Raw genomic sequence first — 17,193 nt, 5'->3', positions numbered from 1 at the left:
GCGAACTTTGGTACGTATCTGCTAAACCAGCCTGATTAATTTTGTTATTTGGTTCCTCTGTGCTCTTGCTTATTTTCGCCTGGGTGATCTGTCCAAGAAGGAGAGGGTTATGGCTCCCAATGCTATTGTGTTTCTGTCAATTCTCCTTTGTATTTTCACAGGCTTTTCTTTATATATTTCAATGAGATGTAATTTACAGCAATAATGGTCCATGAGTGTGTAGTTCTCATGGTGAATGGTACCCCGATCTACAGAGAATGACTCTCCTTAATCCCATTTAACGGTCAGTACCTTGAATTCCCTTTGGTCTCCTGTGAACACTGGGGTTGGCTTCCTTTGGTTGGCTTGCCCTACCTCCGCCCGACTTCTGACCTTTGCCTTTTCAGGGTCACTTCCTCTGCCGTCAAAAGCTACAGTTAGTTCTTCAAAAACACGATTGTAGAAGTCTTTGCCTTTTCATACGGAGTTTGACCTATTTGAATTTATGGTCAGAATGGCTCTATTTGGTCTGCAATTACCTACCTGGTACGCTTTCCGGCGTTCACATTCGCTTTCTGCTTTTCAATATGTGGACTAGATTTTCCCTGCTTTCACCTTCTATGCTTCAAAAGCTTCAGGTTCTGTTTGCATTATAGTATATTTACCATCAAGTTATTCAAAGCATCCTTTAGCTCATACGTTTATTTAGGAAATTCATGAGTTAGGTGGGCTCCGCTGAGTCCCTCTTCTATCTAAGACCAGGAGGTTACCACCCCTGTTTTATATCACCCACTTTTTTGGCCCTCTTAATGGAATTTGGATTTCTCTATCTCAGTTATTGTTATTCAAGTATCTGTTTTTGCACTATATGTACATGTACATTTGCTTTCAAAATGAACTTCTGCATCTGTATGCAATTTTATAACAATTTATTTAGACTTAGCTTTCTGTCCATGGATTCCTGTGGGCCCTACTCAGCCATTTCTGCCGTAACCTGCTATGAAGTTTGCCATTGTTCTTGGCTGGCTGATGTAAACCTTCAAGGATTAACTCCGAGAAGGGCACCTGGCTAGTAGGCCTCGTCAGCTGCACTCCTGGGAGGCTGTCTCCCAGCGGCTCCATTGTCTCTGGGATTGAATGCTGCAGAGGAGTCGAGGTGGCCTGGTTTTTGCACCTTTGTGGGAAATTTGCTTTTTTTTCTGGCCTAGATACTTGTAGATTCTTCCCCTTTATGTTTGCACTTCAAAGCTTCTGCCAAAATGTGTCTTGGTATGACTCTCTTTTCACCAATTCTGCTAGAATGTGGAAAGGCCAGTGAGACCGTGCACATAGCAGTGTGCACATTACCTTCTGAGATTGTTGAGTTTGTAGTTCAGAAATGGTTGACTATTAGCAATTCTGTCAGTCCAACCTAGTAGGACTCTCTTGAGCGCACTTAAGTTTGTCTCCCTTTTTAAAAATAAACTTATTTGAGATTAGTTTTAGATTTACAGAAAAATGACAAAGACAGAAAGTCCCCAATATGCTCCCCACCCAGCTTCCCCTATTATTAATATTTTATGTTAGTGTGGTACATTGGATACAATTAAAGAATCAATATTGATTATTATTAGGTAAAGTCCATACTTTATTCAGATTTCCTTTGGGTTTTCTTCTCTGATGTCCTTGCTCTCTTCCTGGATCGCACCCAGAGCACATTATATTTAGTTGTCATGTCTCCATAGGCTCCTTTTGGCTCAGATGTTCCTCCGTTTTAAAGACCTAGACAGTTTTGGGGAGTATTTGGAAAATGGCCTAGAATTTGCCTGGCGTTTTCTTCATGGCTAGACTTGGGGCATGAGTTCTGGAGAGGAAGACCACAGAGGCAAACTGTCCATCTCATCCCCTCATAGCAAGGGTGCATCCTCTTGTGGATGAACTTATCACTTAAGTGTGACTTACCACTGTTGATGCTGACCTTGGTCACCCCGCTGAGGTCATGTTTGTCTGATTTCTCCACCATCAAGTTACTCTTCTCCCCTCCTTCCATTGTGTACTCTTTGGGAGAAAGTCACTTAAGAAGTGGGTTGTTCTGCTCCACCTCCATGAGTATAAAATAGCTACATCAATCATTTGGGATTTTTCTGTATAGGAGGTTTGTCTGTTCTTTCCCATTAATTTATTCATAGCAGTATGGACACATGGGTATTTGTCTCATACTTTGAGTTACAATTCCATACTATTTTATTTTGTTGCTGAAACTGTCCCAGCTTTGGCCACTGGGAACTCTTTCGGTTGGCGGCTGTACTCCTCCAACGTGCCCCCATCAGTGTGTTTTGCTGATGTTTTGAGTACTTCCTCACTTTCTGGCATTAGAAGATGCTCCAGGATCGTCTTGCATATTTCCTGCCTTAGTCCTAGAATCAGCCATTTCTCCAAGGAGTCCTGGTTCTTTTTTTATGGAGAATGGTATTAGAAGCCAACATCTGGGTGCTCGGTGTGCTTGTTGCTATTGTGGTGCCTATTTCGTGTTGATTTTGGTTCCGTTTCACCTGTTCTGGTTTTCCCTTAGGGTCTCCCATCTCTAGTGTCCATAACTGTTACTTCTTCCCTCATTATATTGATCACTCTCACCATTTCCTCTGAATTCTGGGAAATATCTCAAGTTTGTCCTTCACACAATTGATCATTTTTCTTGGCATTAACTCTGCTCCCTAATACCTCCAATGCAGATTTTAATTCTGCTCTTTGGTATTCAGTTTTCTTCCTTGTCCTCTGTACCTCCTTCTCTATCTTATCCCACAGTAAACCAGAGATGTGCTTTTACTCTGAGCTTTCCAGAAGTTACTTTATTCCTGAGTATTCTATCCTTATGTTCTCTATTGGCTTTATCTGCCCAGATTTGGTATTTTATTTACACACACTCAAATTAATTTGATTCTGGGTGATGGGGAACAAAACAGTGAGCACAACAGACAGAAACTCCTGCCTCCCAGAGTTTATGTTCTGGTGGGAGGAGATAGATGATAAAACAACTACACAAAATAAGCAATAGGTCCGATGTTGTGATGAGTTGAATTGTGTCCTCCAAAGATATGTTGAACCCCCAATACCCTAGAATGTGACCTTGTTTGAAAACAAGCTCCCCACAGATGTAATTAGTTAAGATGAGGTCATATTGGTGTAGGGTAGACTTGTAATGCAACACGACGAGTATCCTAATAAGACGATGTGAAGAGGAAGAGGAAAATGCCTAGGGAGTAGGGGTTGGGAGTTAGGCAGCTGCACGCCAAGGAACACCAAGGACTGTTGGCAACACCAGAAAAGAAAGGCAAAGGAGAGCCCCAGAGCCTTCTAGAGAACATGGCCTTGCTGACACCTTGACCTTGGGCGTACAGCCTCCAAAATGTGAGAGTATACATTTCTGTTGCTTTAAGTCACATTGTTTGTGGTACTTTGTTTCAGCAGACCTTGGAAACGAACACAGACATCCATCAGTGAAATGAAGAAAATCAGCAGAAAGTGGGCAAGGATTTAACTTTTAAATGAAGTATTTGGGAAGGCCTCAGGAAAAGGGGAACAACTGAGCAAAGATGAGAAGAAGGCTGGAGAAGCAGCCGTGCAAGCCTCTGGGGGAAGAGTGCTTCCCCCAGAAGGACTCCTGCCAGCAGACAGACTAGGCTCCCGCTTCCCCCCTCCCCTCCAGCTTATGTGATGTTGTCATCCTTTCTGAGTACCGCAGCTGTGTGGGGTGCTGGAGAGACCTGAGCTGCCCTGTCACCCAGATCCAGGCTTGAATCCAGCCCACTGTTTTCCAGTTGAGTGACTCGGGGCAATCCTTAACCTCTTTGAGCCTCACATTCCCCACCTGTGACACAGGGATGCAAAAACTGCCTCCGTCTGAGGGCTCTGGGGAGGACTGAATGAGCCAGGGAGGGTCTGCATCGGGGCCCGGCTCTGGCTCAGGGCGCTGGACCGGCAGGCTGCTACTTCCGTCAGCAGTATTGTCACTCCTACTTCTGTTGGAGCTAGTTGGCCGAAGAGCAGAGCACCCAGTTCCATTCCTAATTTCTCTCAGACTTTCAACTAGTGCTTCTGCTCCACACACAAAGGCTCTTTCAACTCCAAAGCCCTCTAGGCCTCCGAGATGCAGGAAGCTATTTCAAGTGCCCACCCTGGGGAGACGCTGCCCTGTGTGGTGGAGAATGTCAGCTCAGCATCGGGCTCCTCCCTCACCCTCAGCCCCACCGGCTCCCTGGAGAGTAGGCACTCTGCACTGCTCTGGGTCCTCCTGACCCCTACAGCCTGACTAGACCCTCTGCCCACACAGCCCGTGGCGGAACAGTGTGGGAAGATCCAGCCCCAGCTACCTGGGCTGCCAGCAGGCCCTCCCACCCACTGTTTCCTTCTCTGCAGGGACTCTCAGGGCTGAAATGTCACACACAGGCAAGCTCCTGAGGTCAGGAAACAAACCACTGGCACTCTGCTCCCCTTGTTCCCTGTCCCTGGGCCTCAGTCTTTTCCATCTGTGAACTGTGAGGGCTTTGCAAGATAAGAATTCTAAACTGCCACCTGTTCTGACTGGTGTAGCCTGGGACCTGCCCAAGATGAAAGGGGGCTTATCAGCAATTGGCATCTGGGGTCTCCATGTCAACAACCCTAAATGTGGGCATGCTGGAATGGAAGGGAGGGAGACAGGAAGAGAGGGAGAGAGATGCTCTAACTACGTCTGTACCTGCTTACAAACCCCTAGCACCTCCCACTGCTCCCTGGATAAAAGACCAAAGTCCTTAGCTCGGCATTCAAGGCTCGTGGAACCTGGCTCCAAATGCTTTTTCCAGCCCCTACACTCCTGCTTCTGTGGACTTCCTGCCTGTTCCTGATGCATGGTGAGCATGGCTGCCCTGCCTTCTTATCTTCACCCCTTTTTCCCTGCTGGGCACCTACAGGCCCCCCTCCTGCTTATCCTCCCTGGCCAGGTGCAAATGCTTCTCTGGAGCCTTGTCTGAACCCTCTCCCCAGGCTCGATGAGTCACTTCCTCCCTTTGTTCCTAGGCCCCTCTGTTCTGATCCCTAGAGGAAGCTGCTGGCTTCCTCACCAGCTGTGAGCAACCTGAGGACAAGGACATGCCTGATGGCATCTGTGAGCCCAGGAGGGGGTCTGGCACAAACCAGGTGTTTGAGAGAGAGTTTGTGGGATAAGAGGGGTCAGGAGCTTAGGCTTTCAGTCCCAGTAACCGTACTGCCTTGCTGTGCTTTTGGGCAACATAGTCCCTCTCTCTCCATCTCTTCACAACGGAGGAGGTGGTAACTGCCATCCTGCTTGCCTCTTAGGCTCGGGTGAGAGATACAAAGTCACCAAGTAAGCTCTACATGGCTATGCACCCGGCAACCAGACCTTTGGCCCCTGCTGGCCAAGCAAGGGGAGAGCCAAGGGAAGCCAGCTCCTGGGAGCCTCTCCCCACGTGTGAAATGCCAGGATGAGAGGGAACAGCCTAAACTCGAGACTCTTTCACAGTCAGGGATGCGGGGAAGCCCGGAGCATGGCACAGTCTGTCCTCCAAGCCATGGCCAGACACACCTACCTTCAGCTTTTTGACACTCGTGCAGGGGTCGTTGGAGAAGCTCTCGGTGTCCGAAATCTCGATGTCCTCACCATACAGAACCCCAGTCAGGTCGTTCCTCACCTGTCACAAAGAGAAAGAGTGGGTGGGTGTGCTGGTGGCCACAGGAAAGACAGGAAGGGTCTGGTCAGAGGGGTCGTCCTGGCAAAGCAGCTCAACTGGGCTGTTTTTTTCCACCAACAATGCAAAACGAGCAATTTCCCCCTTTTATTATAAACTAGAGGGCCCTGTGAGACCTTGGAGACCTGCCTGTCCCACCCCGCAGGTGACACACTGGCAAAAGGACAAGAAACTGATTGCATAAGGTTTTCCTGGGAGAGTTAAGATGAGCACCTCAATCTCCAGGCTTTCATGCTGGTGTTTCTCTGCCCTATCATACTGTCTCCAAGTCAGACTATTCACATACCTCTCTACTTATGGCGAGGGGGTATGGAGCCAACCCATGCTGTTACATGTAACTCTGTCCACTGACACGCAGGGTGGCTAACAACTCTGTGCTTGGAAAGTGGAGGTCTGTGAACTCCAGGTTTGCCAAGTGCAGCCAATGTGTGAAGCAGTGGAAGGATATTAGGGAGTGGTGGGGACAGTGGCAAACTGGTGACCACATGTCCCATCTAAGGTGGCAGCTGCTGTAATCACACTGTGCCAGAATGCTAGACCGGGGTCACTAGACCTTCTGGTTTTGGGGGAAGAATTCAGAAATCTAGGTTTTTTAAAAATATAAGATCCTTTCATATCTGAAAATATTGGCATGATTTTGAATTACTTAAAACACACACAACAAAGTAGGGAGCAAACCAAAGAAATCTGAAGTTTGTATCTGGCCTGTGGCCATGGCTGAGCAACCCCTGATGTAAAGCAATGGAAACTGGACTGTGTGTGTCAGTAAAAACAACTGGGCGGGGGGGGGGGGGGGGGGGCGTGCATAGGGGCCCAGATTCTAGGTTTTGCTCTGTCACCAACTTGGTGGTGACCTCTGCCTCGCTGTGTGACTCACCCTGTCTCAGGGCTTTAGTGTCTTCTTCCTTAGGAGAAGATGATCCTTACAAGCACTTCTCGTTCACACCCATTATGATGGTCATTATTAAAAAACAGGAAACAGTAAGCATTGGCGAAGATGGAGAGAAATGGAAACCCCTGTGCACAGAATGGTGCAGACACTGTGGAAACCAGTACGGCAGTTCCTCAAACATTAAACACAGATCGCTATATGATCCAGTATTCCACCTCTGGTTACTGTCTCAAAAGAACTGAAAACAGGGTCTTCAAGATGTACTTGCACACCCATGTTCACAGCAGCCTTATTCACAAAACCCAAAAGATGGAAGTAACCCAAATGTCTATCAATGGATGGAGGGATAAACACGTGGTATGTACACGCCATGGAACACTATTCAGCCTTCCAATGAGGTTCTGATCCACGCTACAATGTGGATGAAATGAAGACATTATGTGAAGTGAAAGGAGCCAGACACAAAAGGACAAGTATTGTAGGATTCCACTCACAAGAGGTACCTAGAGGAGTAGAATTCATAGAGATGAAAAGTAGATCAGTGACTACTTGGGGCTGGGGAGGAGGGAATGGGGAGTTAGTGTTTGATGGGTAGGGTAGGGTGACTGGGTGGATGAAAAAGATCTGGGGATGGATGGTGGTGCTGATTATACAATAGTATGAATATACTTAATGCCACCAAACTGCACACTTAAAAATGGTAAAAATGGACATGGAGTCTGGGTAGCACAGTTGGTTGAGCATCCAACTCTTGGTTTTGGCTCAGGTCATGATCTCAAGGTCATGGGATTGAGCCCTGTGTAGGGTGTGCTAGGTGTGGAGTCTGCTTAAGATTCTCTCTCCCTCTCTTTCTGCCCCTCCCCCTCTCTAAACATAAATAAATAAATCTTTAATAAATGGTTAAAATGGAAACTTCATGTTACCTATATTTTATCACAGTAAAAAAAAAAAGGCGCTTCTTATTTCCGTGGTAGATTTCTTCCCATGTATACCTCAAAGCGTTATTTTGAATAATTTGTCTGTGAACGTTGCAGGATGGTCACTGGGAAGCCACCACCGTGGAAGCGGAGCCAAAGGGTTTCAATGGGAACTGCTGTATTTTATTTCTCTAAGAGAAATATGACACAAATAGAACAAAAATGAACGTTTATTTAATTCTGGGTAACGAGTCCATGGGTGTTTGCTGCTCTGTGTTTCCTGAATGCTTGAAATGCTCTGGATAAATGTTTGGTACAAGGTGTTATTCTATATGTTGGCAAATTGAACACCAATAAAAACTAAATTTATAAAAAAAATAAAACAGAATGAAGCTGCTGCAATCACATGGAACCTTGTCCATTCTTAGTTTTTATCTCTATTTTTTTAAAGATTTTATTTTTTATTCATGAGAGACACACACACATACACACACACACACAGAGAGAGAGAGAGAGAGAGAGAGAGAGAGAGAGCCAGAGACACAGGCAGAGGGAGAAGCAGGCTCCATGCAGGGAGCCCGACGTGGGACTCGATCCCGGGTCTCCAAGATCATACCCCATGCTAAAGGCGGCACCAAACCGCTGGGCCATCGGGGCTGCCCTTTTACCTCTATTTTGATGGAAGACTGGGAATGAGTTGATTGGACCAAGAAAGTTGACTTTGGCATTGTGGTTTATTTCTGCTGCCACAAATCCTTCTTGGATGCAGGTGGAGCCCCACTGTTAGTTTCGTGTGTCGGGGGGTGTTGTAGAGAAACAACAGCGATTAGACACTTCAGAAAATGTGCAAAGTCACCCCTGCTGGAGGCAGTGCAGCTGATGCACGCACCACTGGCATGCACACTCAGGGGATCTCTCTTGGAGCTCAGTCTTCACATCTCTGAAGTGGGGGCAATACAGCATGTAACATACGGGGTTGTTTCAGGGACCAGCAAAAACACCAATGATGCAAAATGTAAACTCTCAAGTTCTTTACGCAGTTTAAAAGCTGGGATGATCACGTCCAGGGGTAAGGGCAAGGCCTCAAGGCAGTCAGTGGCTTGGAGTACCTATCTGTGAATAAGGGTGTGTGTGAGAGCCGTATAAATTATGGCAAAATAAACTATTTTTTTAGGCAGTTAGAACTCAAAACGAACAAAACTAAAACACCCTAGAGGTCATCTCATTCTGCCCCTAATTTCACAAATGAGGAAACAGAAGTGTCATTCCCAGTCTTGTGCTCTCCACATGCTCCCAGGCTGGTTCTTCTGGATCCTGCCAGCTGTGGACAGTTCTGGAAGCCTGATGAGCCAGAACAGGTCAGAACAGATGGTAGTACGATCAGCCACCATAATTTTAGCACCAAGAAGTCTGAGCTCAGCTCAAGTATTTACTCTAATGGACCTCTTTAGAGAAAGCAAATGGAGGAAATGAGTAATAAATGGTATTTTTAAGTAACCAAAGCATGGAAAAGAAACAATGGAGTTGATGTAACTCCTAAGGAAAAGTAGCCACAACCTCACGTGTAGATCGGAGAGTTATTCAGTCCACTGGCCAAAGAGGTAACATGAATTTGTAAACGCCTATTTTTCCTTCTGGAATTGTAGGTTCTCTTGTTTAATGGGGCTGATGTCTTGCTATAAACTGCATTTCTGCACAGTGAGTCCTATGTTTTCATTTGCCTCAATTATAAAGCAGAAATACATTCTTCTGGGAAAAGAGTGACTCTCAATTTTTCCAAGAAAATAAAACACACACACACTCTCCAGTATAGTTGGAGTCCCGCCAGGGAACCTAATCTGCATGGATGGGCATGGATAGGACAGAGGGGAAGGCTGCCTCATTACCCTGAAGGAAGAGCCAGGACCCCTGGGGGAAATGAGCAGGGCCAGGGGTAGGGTTTCCAGGGTGCTAGGAGAAGAACCGAGAGGGGTTGAATCCTTCAAGGCTGGGGCTTTGGGGTCAGTTCACAGGGCTGAGGTCACTTCTGCTTCCACAATAGTGGATCTGAGCCCAGGCTGCAGAGGAGCTCCAAGAAGCCCAAGTCACTTGATGCCAGAAAATAGAACCAGAGGGTCAGAGCCCCAGGAATAAATAATCTGGATAGGCTTGGGGGCAAGAGCTACTGATTTCCCTCCCCTGCCTCAAGAACTGATTTGGGCTAGATATGAAGTTGTGTCAGAAAGCCTGTCCTAGGGTGGCCCCTGGATGGTAACATCAGCATTATCTGGGAACTTGTTAGAAATGCACATTCTCAGGCCCTACCCCAGACCTACTGGATCAGACACAGTGACATAGGGTCCAGCGACCTGTGTTTATTCAGCCCTGCAGGTGATTCTGATGCATGCTCAAGTCTGAAAACCTCTGTCCTAAAGGAAGCAGGATAAGTTTTATAACAACCATTGATCATAGTGGGGAAAAATGTTTCCAATGGCTTGGATATTTCCCCTTTTATTAGAAGACCAGAATGTGTTAACTGAGTGAGGCTACTGCCACCCAAAAGGGTGAGCAGGACTAGGAGCCATAATTAGAAGGCATCACAGCTAGAATGAAGGAGGGGGCAGTCACCCTCTAGTCTGTCCTCTGTCCATGTCAGCTCATACCGAGGACGCTGGGCTCAGTTCTGGTTGCCTTTAGAAGGGATAGTGACAAAGTGGCTTAAGCTCAGAGGAGGGAGGTGTGGCTAGGATAGGGACCAAGGACCCTTAGGGAAGCCATGGACACAGGGGGCTGGGGAGTACAAAGGTTATAAGGGATGACAACAATGTCTCCTAAGGCATCCCATTGCAGCCTTGGGAATCCAAGATCCAAGTCCAAGAATTTTAACATTTAAGCTCAGACTTTAAGCTCTAAGGAAGTCCAACATCTTGAGAGAAGTCAAGAGCTAAGCAGAATCAGTGGCTCTGGGGGAAAGCCCAGAGCTGTGGGGACAGTCCTGCTCCCGGTCAGCAGGCAAAAACCCCGTCAGGTCAGATCAGCCATCTGAGCAGTAGGCCCAGTAGGTATGCACACTGTTTCCCTCCCAGCTGGGTCACAGGGCCGTGAGGGAAGGGGTGATGAGGACTTGTCACTCCAATGAAGCCATCACACTGGTCTCACTCCTCCAACTGACTGAGGCGTCGGGGACACAGCCAGTCTTTATCATCCTGCGAAATGCAGGGGGAGAAGCAGACAGGTTGGAGGAGGAAAAGGAGACCAGAGGAATAAGTATGTCACTGGCTAGACATCTTAGATCTCAGGCTCTCAGTCTGGGCTCCTGCCTCATTCCTGCAGCTGGGATTCCATCTGATGCCCAGTCATTGCCAATGGGCTTGAGTCTCTCTGGACGGTTACCTAGTGCTCTGGTTATTCTAGACTGGGGCTCTGTTTGTTCTTGCCAGTCTCTCTCATTGATTTTCCCATTCCCCCATTCATTCATCCACTTGTTCGTTCATTCATTCATTCATTCATTCATTCATTCATACATTCATGATACTGACATCTCTTCTATTCCACTCACCATGTGAGGTGGTACTAGGGCTCTGATAGTGAGCAAAACCATCCCCAGTCCTGGGTCTATATCTACTGAGGGTGAGGAACATTCATCAGATGACTGCCCTGTACCTACCAAGTCAAGGGAGTATTCTCAAGTTCAGGAATATGCTCTGGGAGAGGCTGTAATGGAGAAGCTGGATCCAGGCCAGGAGGTAAAGCAGAATGATTCCAGGCTGAGGAGTAGTGCATGCAACGGTCCCACAGTGGGAAAGAAAGTGAGAAGAGTCAGGCTGGGCTAAAGCAGAGCATGGGCCAGGGAGGAGGGAAGGTTGTGAGCACAAAATGAAGAGTGGGCCGTCAGGGCCTCATAACTTACATCAAAGATGCTGGTCTTGAGCCTAAGCACCGTGGAAAGCCATTACAAGGTTTTAAGGAGGGGTGACATGACCAGAACTGTGTTTTAGGCTGCTGTGGGGCCAGTGAGGGGCAGAGGCAGGTGGGGAGGAGGAAGGCCAGGGAGGCAGCTCCAGCAACCATCTGGGTAACAGATTCTGGAGGCACTGGTGGAGGTGCAAGAAGTGACCTACTTAGGGGTGCACTGGGGGCAACTAATAATCTGTATTAGTCATCCATTGCTATGTAACAGATTTTCCCAAAACCTGGTGGCTTCAAACAAGAAACATTTATTATCTCACACAGTTTCCATGGGTCAGGAATATGGGAGCAACTTAGCTGGGCGGTTCTGGCTCAGTCTTCCCTGAGCTGTTGTCAAGGTATTGGCTGGGGCTGCAGTCACCCGGAGCCTTCTGGATGGCATATCGGTCATAAAACACCTGGGGGGTTTGAAAAAACTGATGCCCAGGCTGCATCCTAAACCAATTAGAACTCCTGGGCTAGCACCCAGGCATCAGCATCTTTAGAGCTCTCCAGGTGGCTCCAGCATGCAGCTAAAGATGGGGACCACACATTTGAGAGGTAAAAGCAACAGAACTGCCAAGCTACAGCAGGGTTGTCAGCCTGCCTAAAAGTTCCCCACATCACTGTCCCCACTCTCTCCAGGTCCAGGGCACCATCTTCCTTTCCAGCTTCCTTCACTGCTTCCCTGTTCTCTCCTGTCCTGTCCCATAGTTATCTTTCCTCTTTCATCCCCAGGTCCTTCTACTCCTGGCGCCCAGCTAAGGAGCAGGTCCTGACTGTGAACTGAAAGAAGGAAGGGAGGGAGAAGGCATAAGAGACAGTAAGAAAGGCAGAGGAGGAAAGCAAAGCATTGTCATAGCTCTAAGCGATCACTTTCCGACCACACATCCCAGGCAGTGAAGGCTCTGACATGAAATGCAAGGTGGACGCCATGGGGAACATCGGAGACCCCCGGGACACTTGGCTTCTGTGGCCAGTAGTTCCCCGGCCGCCTTTCCTAATGAGGCTGCTGCACCAGCTGAGGAATCATCTCGAAAGGCAGACATCCAGGTAAAGATGGGGAGAACCAGATCTGTGCCACATGCACTTTACAACTCTTTGAAAATTCTAATTAGGTTACGAAATGAACTTGAGAGCAAAGCGAATTCCCAGCTCTCCTATGGAAGTGGAGGTAACCTACTTTGTCATTCAAATGCACTCGCTATATATAGCCCTGGATTGTGCCAAAATGTCACTCCTTTTACCTGACTAAAGCGTATAATTATAGATTTACTTCTATTCATTCATGAAATGTGTCTTCACTTGATTAAACAGTTCATTCAAGTAAAATCCATTAAAATATGGAACATGTTAAAATGTGGCTCGTTAGAGGTAGAGGGCACCGCTGTAGTTAAGATGCTAATTAGGATAAACAGGCATTTGAAACACTCAAATCTTTGAATAATTCAGGTCACTTTTACTGGGGCTGGAGCTCCCCAGGAACCACCATTAATTTAAGCTAATTAAAAAATTAGCCTGCAGAAGAGAAGACCGAGGCAGGAAGTGATAACCAGGTTCAAACTCTGAAGGGCTCTCATGTGGAAGAGAGGGCACCTGATTCTGGGCACCACCCCCCCCATGGTAGAGGAAGGGCCAACAGTAAATGGTTCAGGAAAGCAAACTTTGGTTCAAGCCAAAAGAACTTTCTAATGATGGAGAAGGCTGCTTTGGTAGGTAGTGAGCTGCCTGTCATCAGAGATGTACAAGGAGAAGCTGGTTGAGATGCCAGAGAAGGGAGTTTTCTCTCATCACCAATGCATGTGGTTCCAAGAAAATAAGCATTTCAAAATTCTATCTGCCCGCACTCTGCCTTTTTCGAAGTATCCCTCTGCATCTCTGAAGTTTTCCAAAGATTTGGGGCATGCACTTAAATCCCCACATCCCATGTGGTTTTAGTTTACTTTCCTAAACCTGATGAAGATTCATTGAAGAAAGCGTTCCTTTTAAAAAACAGAGCCATCGAGCTTTCAGATTTCTATAAACGTTAGCTCTTAATAAGCTATAACCAGAGTTAAATACAAGTGAATTTTTTTTATCATGTCAAGTACGCAAGTGAACATGCATTAGCTCTATTGTATATGTGTAGCACTTGCACAGGGTAATACCTGTGGCATATACGCAGCTGTGTCCATGTGAAGACCCCACATGTGTGGGGGGACACCTGTGTGTTCACCCACGGCAGAGCCAATGTGACCTCCAAAGAGGTATGTCCAAGCCCTAACCATCAAGATCTGTGGATGTGACCTAATTTGGAAAAAGCATCCTTGCAGATGTAGTTAATTGAAGGATCTTGAGATGAGCTCATCCTGGACTATCTGGGTGGGCCCTAAATCCAATAAGAAGTGTCCTTATAACATAAAGGCGGAGGGAGATTCAGGGGACACAGAGACAGGAGGGGTGAGGCATGTGATGACAGAGGCAGATGCTGCAGAGATGCAGCCACCAGCCAAGGAACACCTAGAGCCAGCAGAGGCTGAAAGAGGCTGGGAAAGATGGTTCTGGGGAGCATTCAGAGGGAACTGGGCCCTGCTGACACCTTGATTTCAGAACCCCTGGCCCTAGAACCATAAGGGAATGAATTTCTGTTGCTTTAAGGCAGTTTCTGGTGATGTGTTGTGGCAGCCACGGAAACAAATACATTTGTGGTCGCCCAGGACCCAGCCGCTTGCTGGTCTAAACCGTGACCCCACGGAGCAGCCAGGCTTCCTGTCCTGCCTGTACCCCACATCACAGGTAAGGTTCCCCTCTACTTGACAGCCACTTGTCTATCCCAAAGAAATGACAGTTTTTCTCACTTCCCCAGAGTTACCAAGAGCAGGAAAACAAGGGGTGGACCAGGAGCTGTCATGTTATGAGATGTGGGGGCCCAGGTGGGGCCACCAGCCTGGTGGGCCTCAGGGGCAGGCTCTGGAGTTCGGGTTGCTGGCTTTGAGCTGGCCGTTATAGAGCTGACCATGAGAACTGGGGCTGTCACGTCTACTCCCCAATTAGCGCAGCAGCCCCCCGAAGGGAAGGGCTTTGATGGCACTGTGTCCGCCCAGGCTTCATTGCAGAGGGTCCTTAGTCTGAGCCTCGAAGAGTTCATGCTGAGACCATCTGAGATGATCTTGCAGGGGTGAGCCAAACGCTCAGCAGCTGGCCTGCATGCTTCAGCCTCAATGCGCAGCCCGCTGACACAGGGCCTGGCTCTGGGGACAGTGCTAGGCTGCCTGTGGGCACCCCTGGGGGATGCAGAGTTCCCAGGGCGGGGGGGGGGGGGCTGTTCTCTGCTCTCCTCACCGCTGTGGCACAGGGTGTGGGGCCTTGTGACCTGAACCCACCTAACCGCTCACATCAAACCCTTAGATCAGCTCCCACCAGCTGGTGGACGTGTGGCCAGCCCCCATAGTGGCTGGGAACAGGGATCCCTACTGGCAGAGCTGGCCAGTGACAGGCTCCTGTACGCAAGATCCACCCACGACATTTCCCTCCTGCATTGCAGCCAACACTGGCATCACCTACCTGTTCGGGGAGTCCATCAGAGGGAGAGTGGAGGGCCTGCAGACCACTCTAGTCTGCCCTGCTGCCCCACGGGCTCCTCAGGGGCTCAACTCCCAGAACCACACCCTAGACCAATCTGTTGGGGGCGGGGGATAGGGAGGGCAGATGATTCAGGGGAGCTACGGTTCTCTGGCTCTCAAGTCCCTCTTCCCACCGTCCAGCCTCACACAGTTTTAGAAATTCCTAAGAAGCTTAAGTGTGATAGACAGAATAAGGTCCCTTCCCAAAAGATGCACACATCCTCATTCCTGGAATCCCTTCCCTTATACGACAAAGGGCACTTTGCAGATGGGATTCAGTGAAGGGTCTTGAAATGTGGAGATCGTCTCATTATCTAGGTGGGCCCAGGGTAGTCATAGGGGGTCTTTCTAAGGGAAAGAGGGAGGTAGACCCAGAAGGAGACCTGACAACAGAAGCAGGGGTCTGAGCGAGGTGGGTGTGCCAAAACCACACTGCTGGCTTTGAAGGTGGAGGATGGCCCCGAGCCAAGGAGTGAAGTTGGCCTCTAGCAGCTGGAAAAGGCAAGGGGCCAGATTCTCCCCTAGAGCCTCCAGAACCAACCAGTCCTGCCCACACCTTGCTTTCGGCCTAGTGAGGCTGATTTTGAACTTCCGAGCTTTGTTACCGTAACGTAACAAATTGTGATGATTTGTTACAGCAGAACTTGGAAACTCCTACAACCAGCTCTGACTTTAAAATCCCACACATCCGGAGATCCCTGGGTGGCTCAGTGGTTTAGCACCTGCCTTCAGCCCAGGGCATGATCCTGGAGACCTGGGATTGAGTCCCACATCTGGTTCCCTTCGTGGAGCCTGCTTCTGCCTCTGCCTGTGTCTCTGTCTCTCTTTCTCTCTCTCATGAATAAATAAATAAAATCTTTAAAAAAAAATCCCACACATCCTTAGACACCTCCTCCTACAAGAAGAAGTCTTCCCTCATTCCCAAGCTAGTGGTGACCCCTCCTCCTGAGCACAGGGCCACTCTTTCTGGAGAACCAGAAACAGTCCTAAGAGTCCACATGTCGTCCATCCGGGACCCTCGGCTTCCAGCCCCGGGCTGGGCGTGGGACCTGAGGAAGTGGGACCAGGCTGAAGTCCCCTTCCTGGATATGCACAAACCCCCAGCCTGCAGCCTTCCCTTCGCCGGCCACTTCTGCAGCTCTGTCAGCTCCATGAAGTCAGACCCTGCTGAGCTATGGCAGAAAGACATCAGCCATCAGAGCCTGGCTGCTTTCCTGTAACGAAGTGCCTGGCGCTTTAATTGCAGCAGGCCTGTGGGACCCAGACCAATAGTTACAGAAAATTTAGATATTAATAAAGCAGGTAAGAAGAGGGCTCTCACCTGAGAGCACCGGAGGAAGTGGGGTGCAGAGTCTCACACACACACACACACACACACACACACACACACACCCTGCTTTCTGAGCTCCTCCCCTGCTCCCTGGCATCTGAGGAACTGCAGAGGGGAGGGGAGAGGGCCACATAGACAGAAAGCCCCACCTGCATATCCTGAGGAGCTATCACCGAGACGTGGGGACCAGCGTGACCCCTGGGATCCCAGGCAATGGCCAGAACCAGCATGGGAAGCCACCTGGAAGTAGCTTTCGGCTCTCTCAGGGGTAGAACTTTCTAACAAGGATGGAAGGAATGGTTGTGGCTGGAGAGTGAGCTTCCCATCACTGCTGTATGCAAGCAGAGGTGAGGTTGCTAGAGTAGGTACTTGGGCCTCAGAGGAAGGGGAGGAGAGACAGCTGGAACCCCAAGGAATGTCTCGGGCCTCTACTCCAGTTACAAGGGCGCAGGTGTCAAGGGCAGCCCTGCTGGTACACATTCTCACCTCTGCAGAAATGGGGCAGCTCCAGCAGCTCAGTAAGCCCAATAAACAGGTGGATCTGTGTCTACCCTCTCACCCCAAGGAGGAGCTGAAGGACTCCTCAGAGACCCTAGGGCATCCCTGCCCTTCTCATGTGCATTTTTCTTTCCAGTCCTATATTTCAAAGTATTTTTCCTTTGTCCTCTGCTCAGTGACCTGCCCAAATGTCCTATGGCCCTCCTCCTTTGTCTACAGGGCCTCCCTTACTTGTTCGGGACTGCCGACTGGCAGTGTGGATGGAGGAGGAAGGGAAGGCCTGAGGGCCACCTGCACCCGGAGCCCACTCCTCTTCCTTTCCTCT

The 17,193-nt window shown here is 48.7% G+C and overlaps 1 protein-coding gene across 1 annotated transcript in view; it reads right to left on the bottom strand.

Annotated features, from left to right (window-relative positions):
* Positions 1–17,193, bottom strand: part of GABBR2 (gamma-aminobutyric acid type B receptor subunit 2) — a 349,564-nt gene that overhangs the window by 167,462 nt on the left and 164,909 nt on the right. Inside the window, exon 4 of the mRNA XM_026013320.2 lies at positions 5,544–5,645. Coding sequence (XP_025869105.2) covers positions 5,544–5,645 — 102 coding nt within the window. The remainder of the gene's footprint in view (positions 1–5,543; positions 5,646–17,193) is intronic.

This window comes from Vulpes vulpes, chromosome 12 (genome assembly GCF_048418805.1).
Source record: "Vulpes vulpes isolate BD-2025 chromosome 12, VulVul3, whole genome shotgun sequence".
NCBI classification, from domain to species: Eukaryota; Metazoa; Chordata; class Mammalia; order Carnivora; family Canidae; genus Vulpes; species Vulpes vulpes.
Note: the sequence above shows the minus strand (reverse complement) of the source record. Positions and strands in the feature narration are given on the sequence as shown.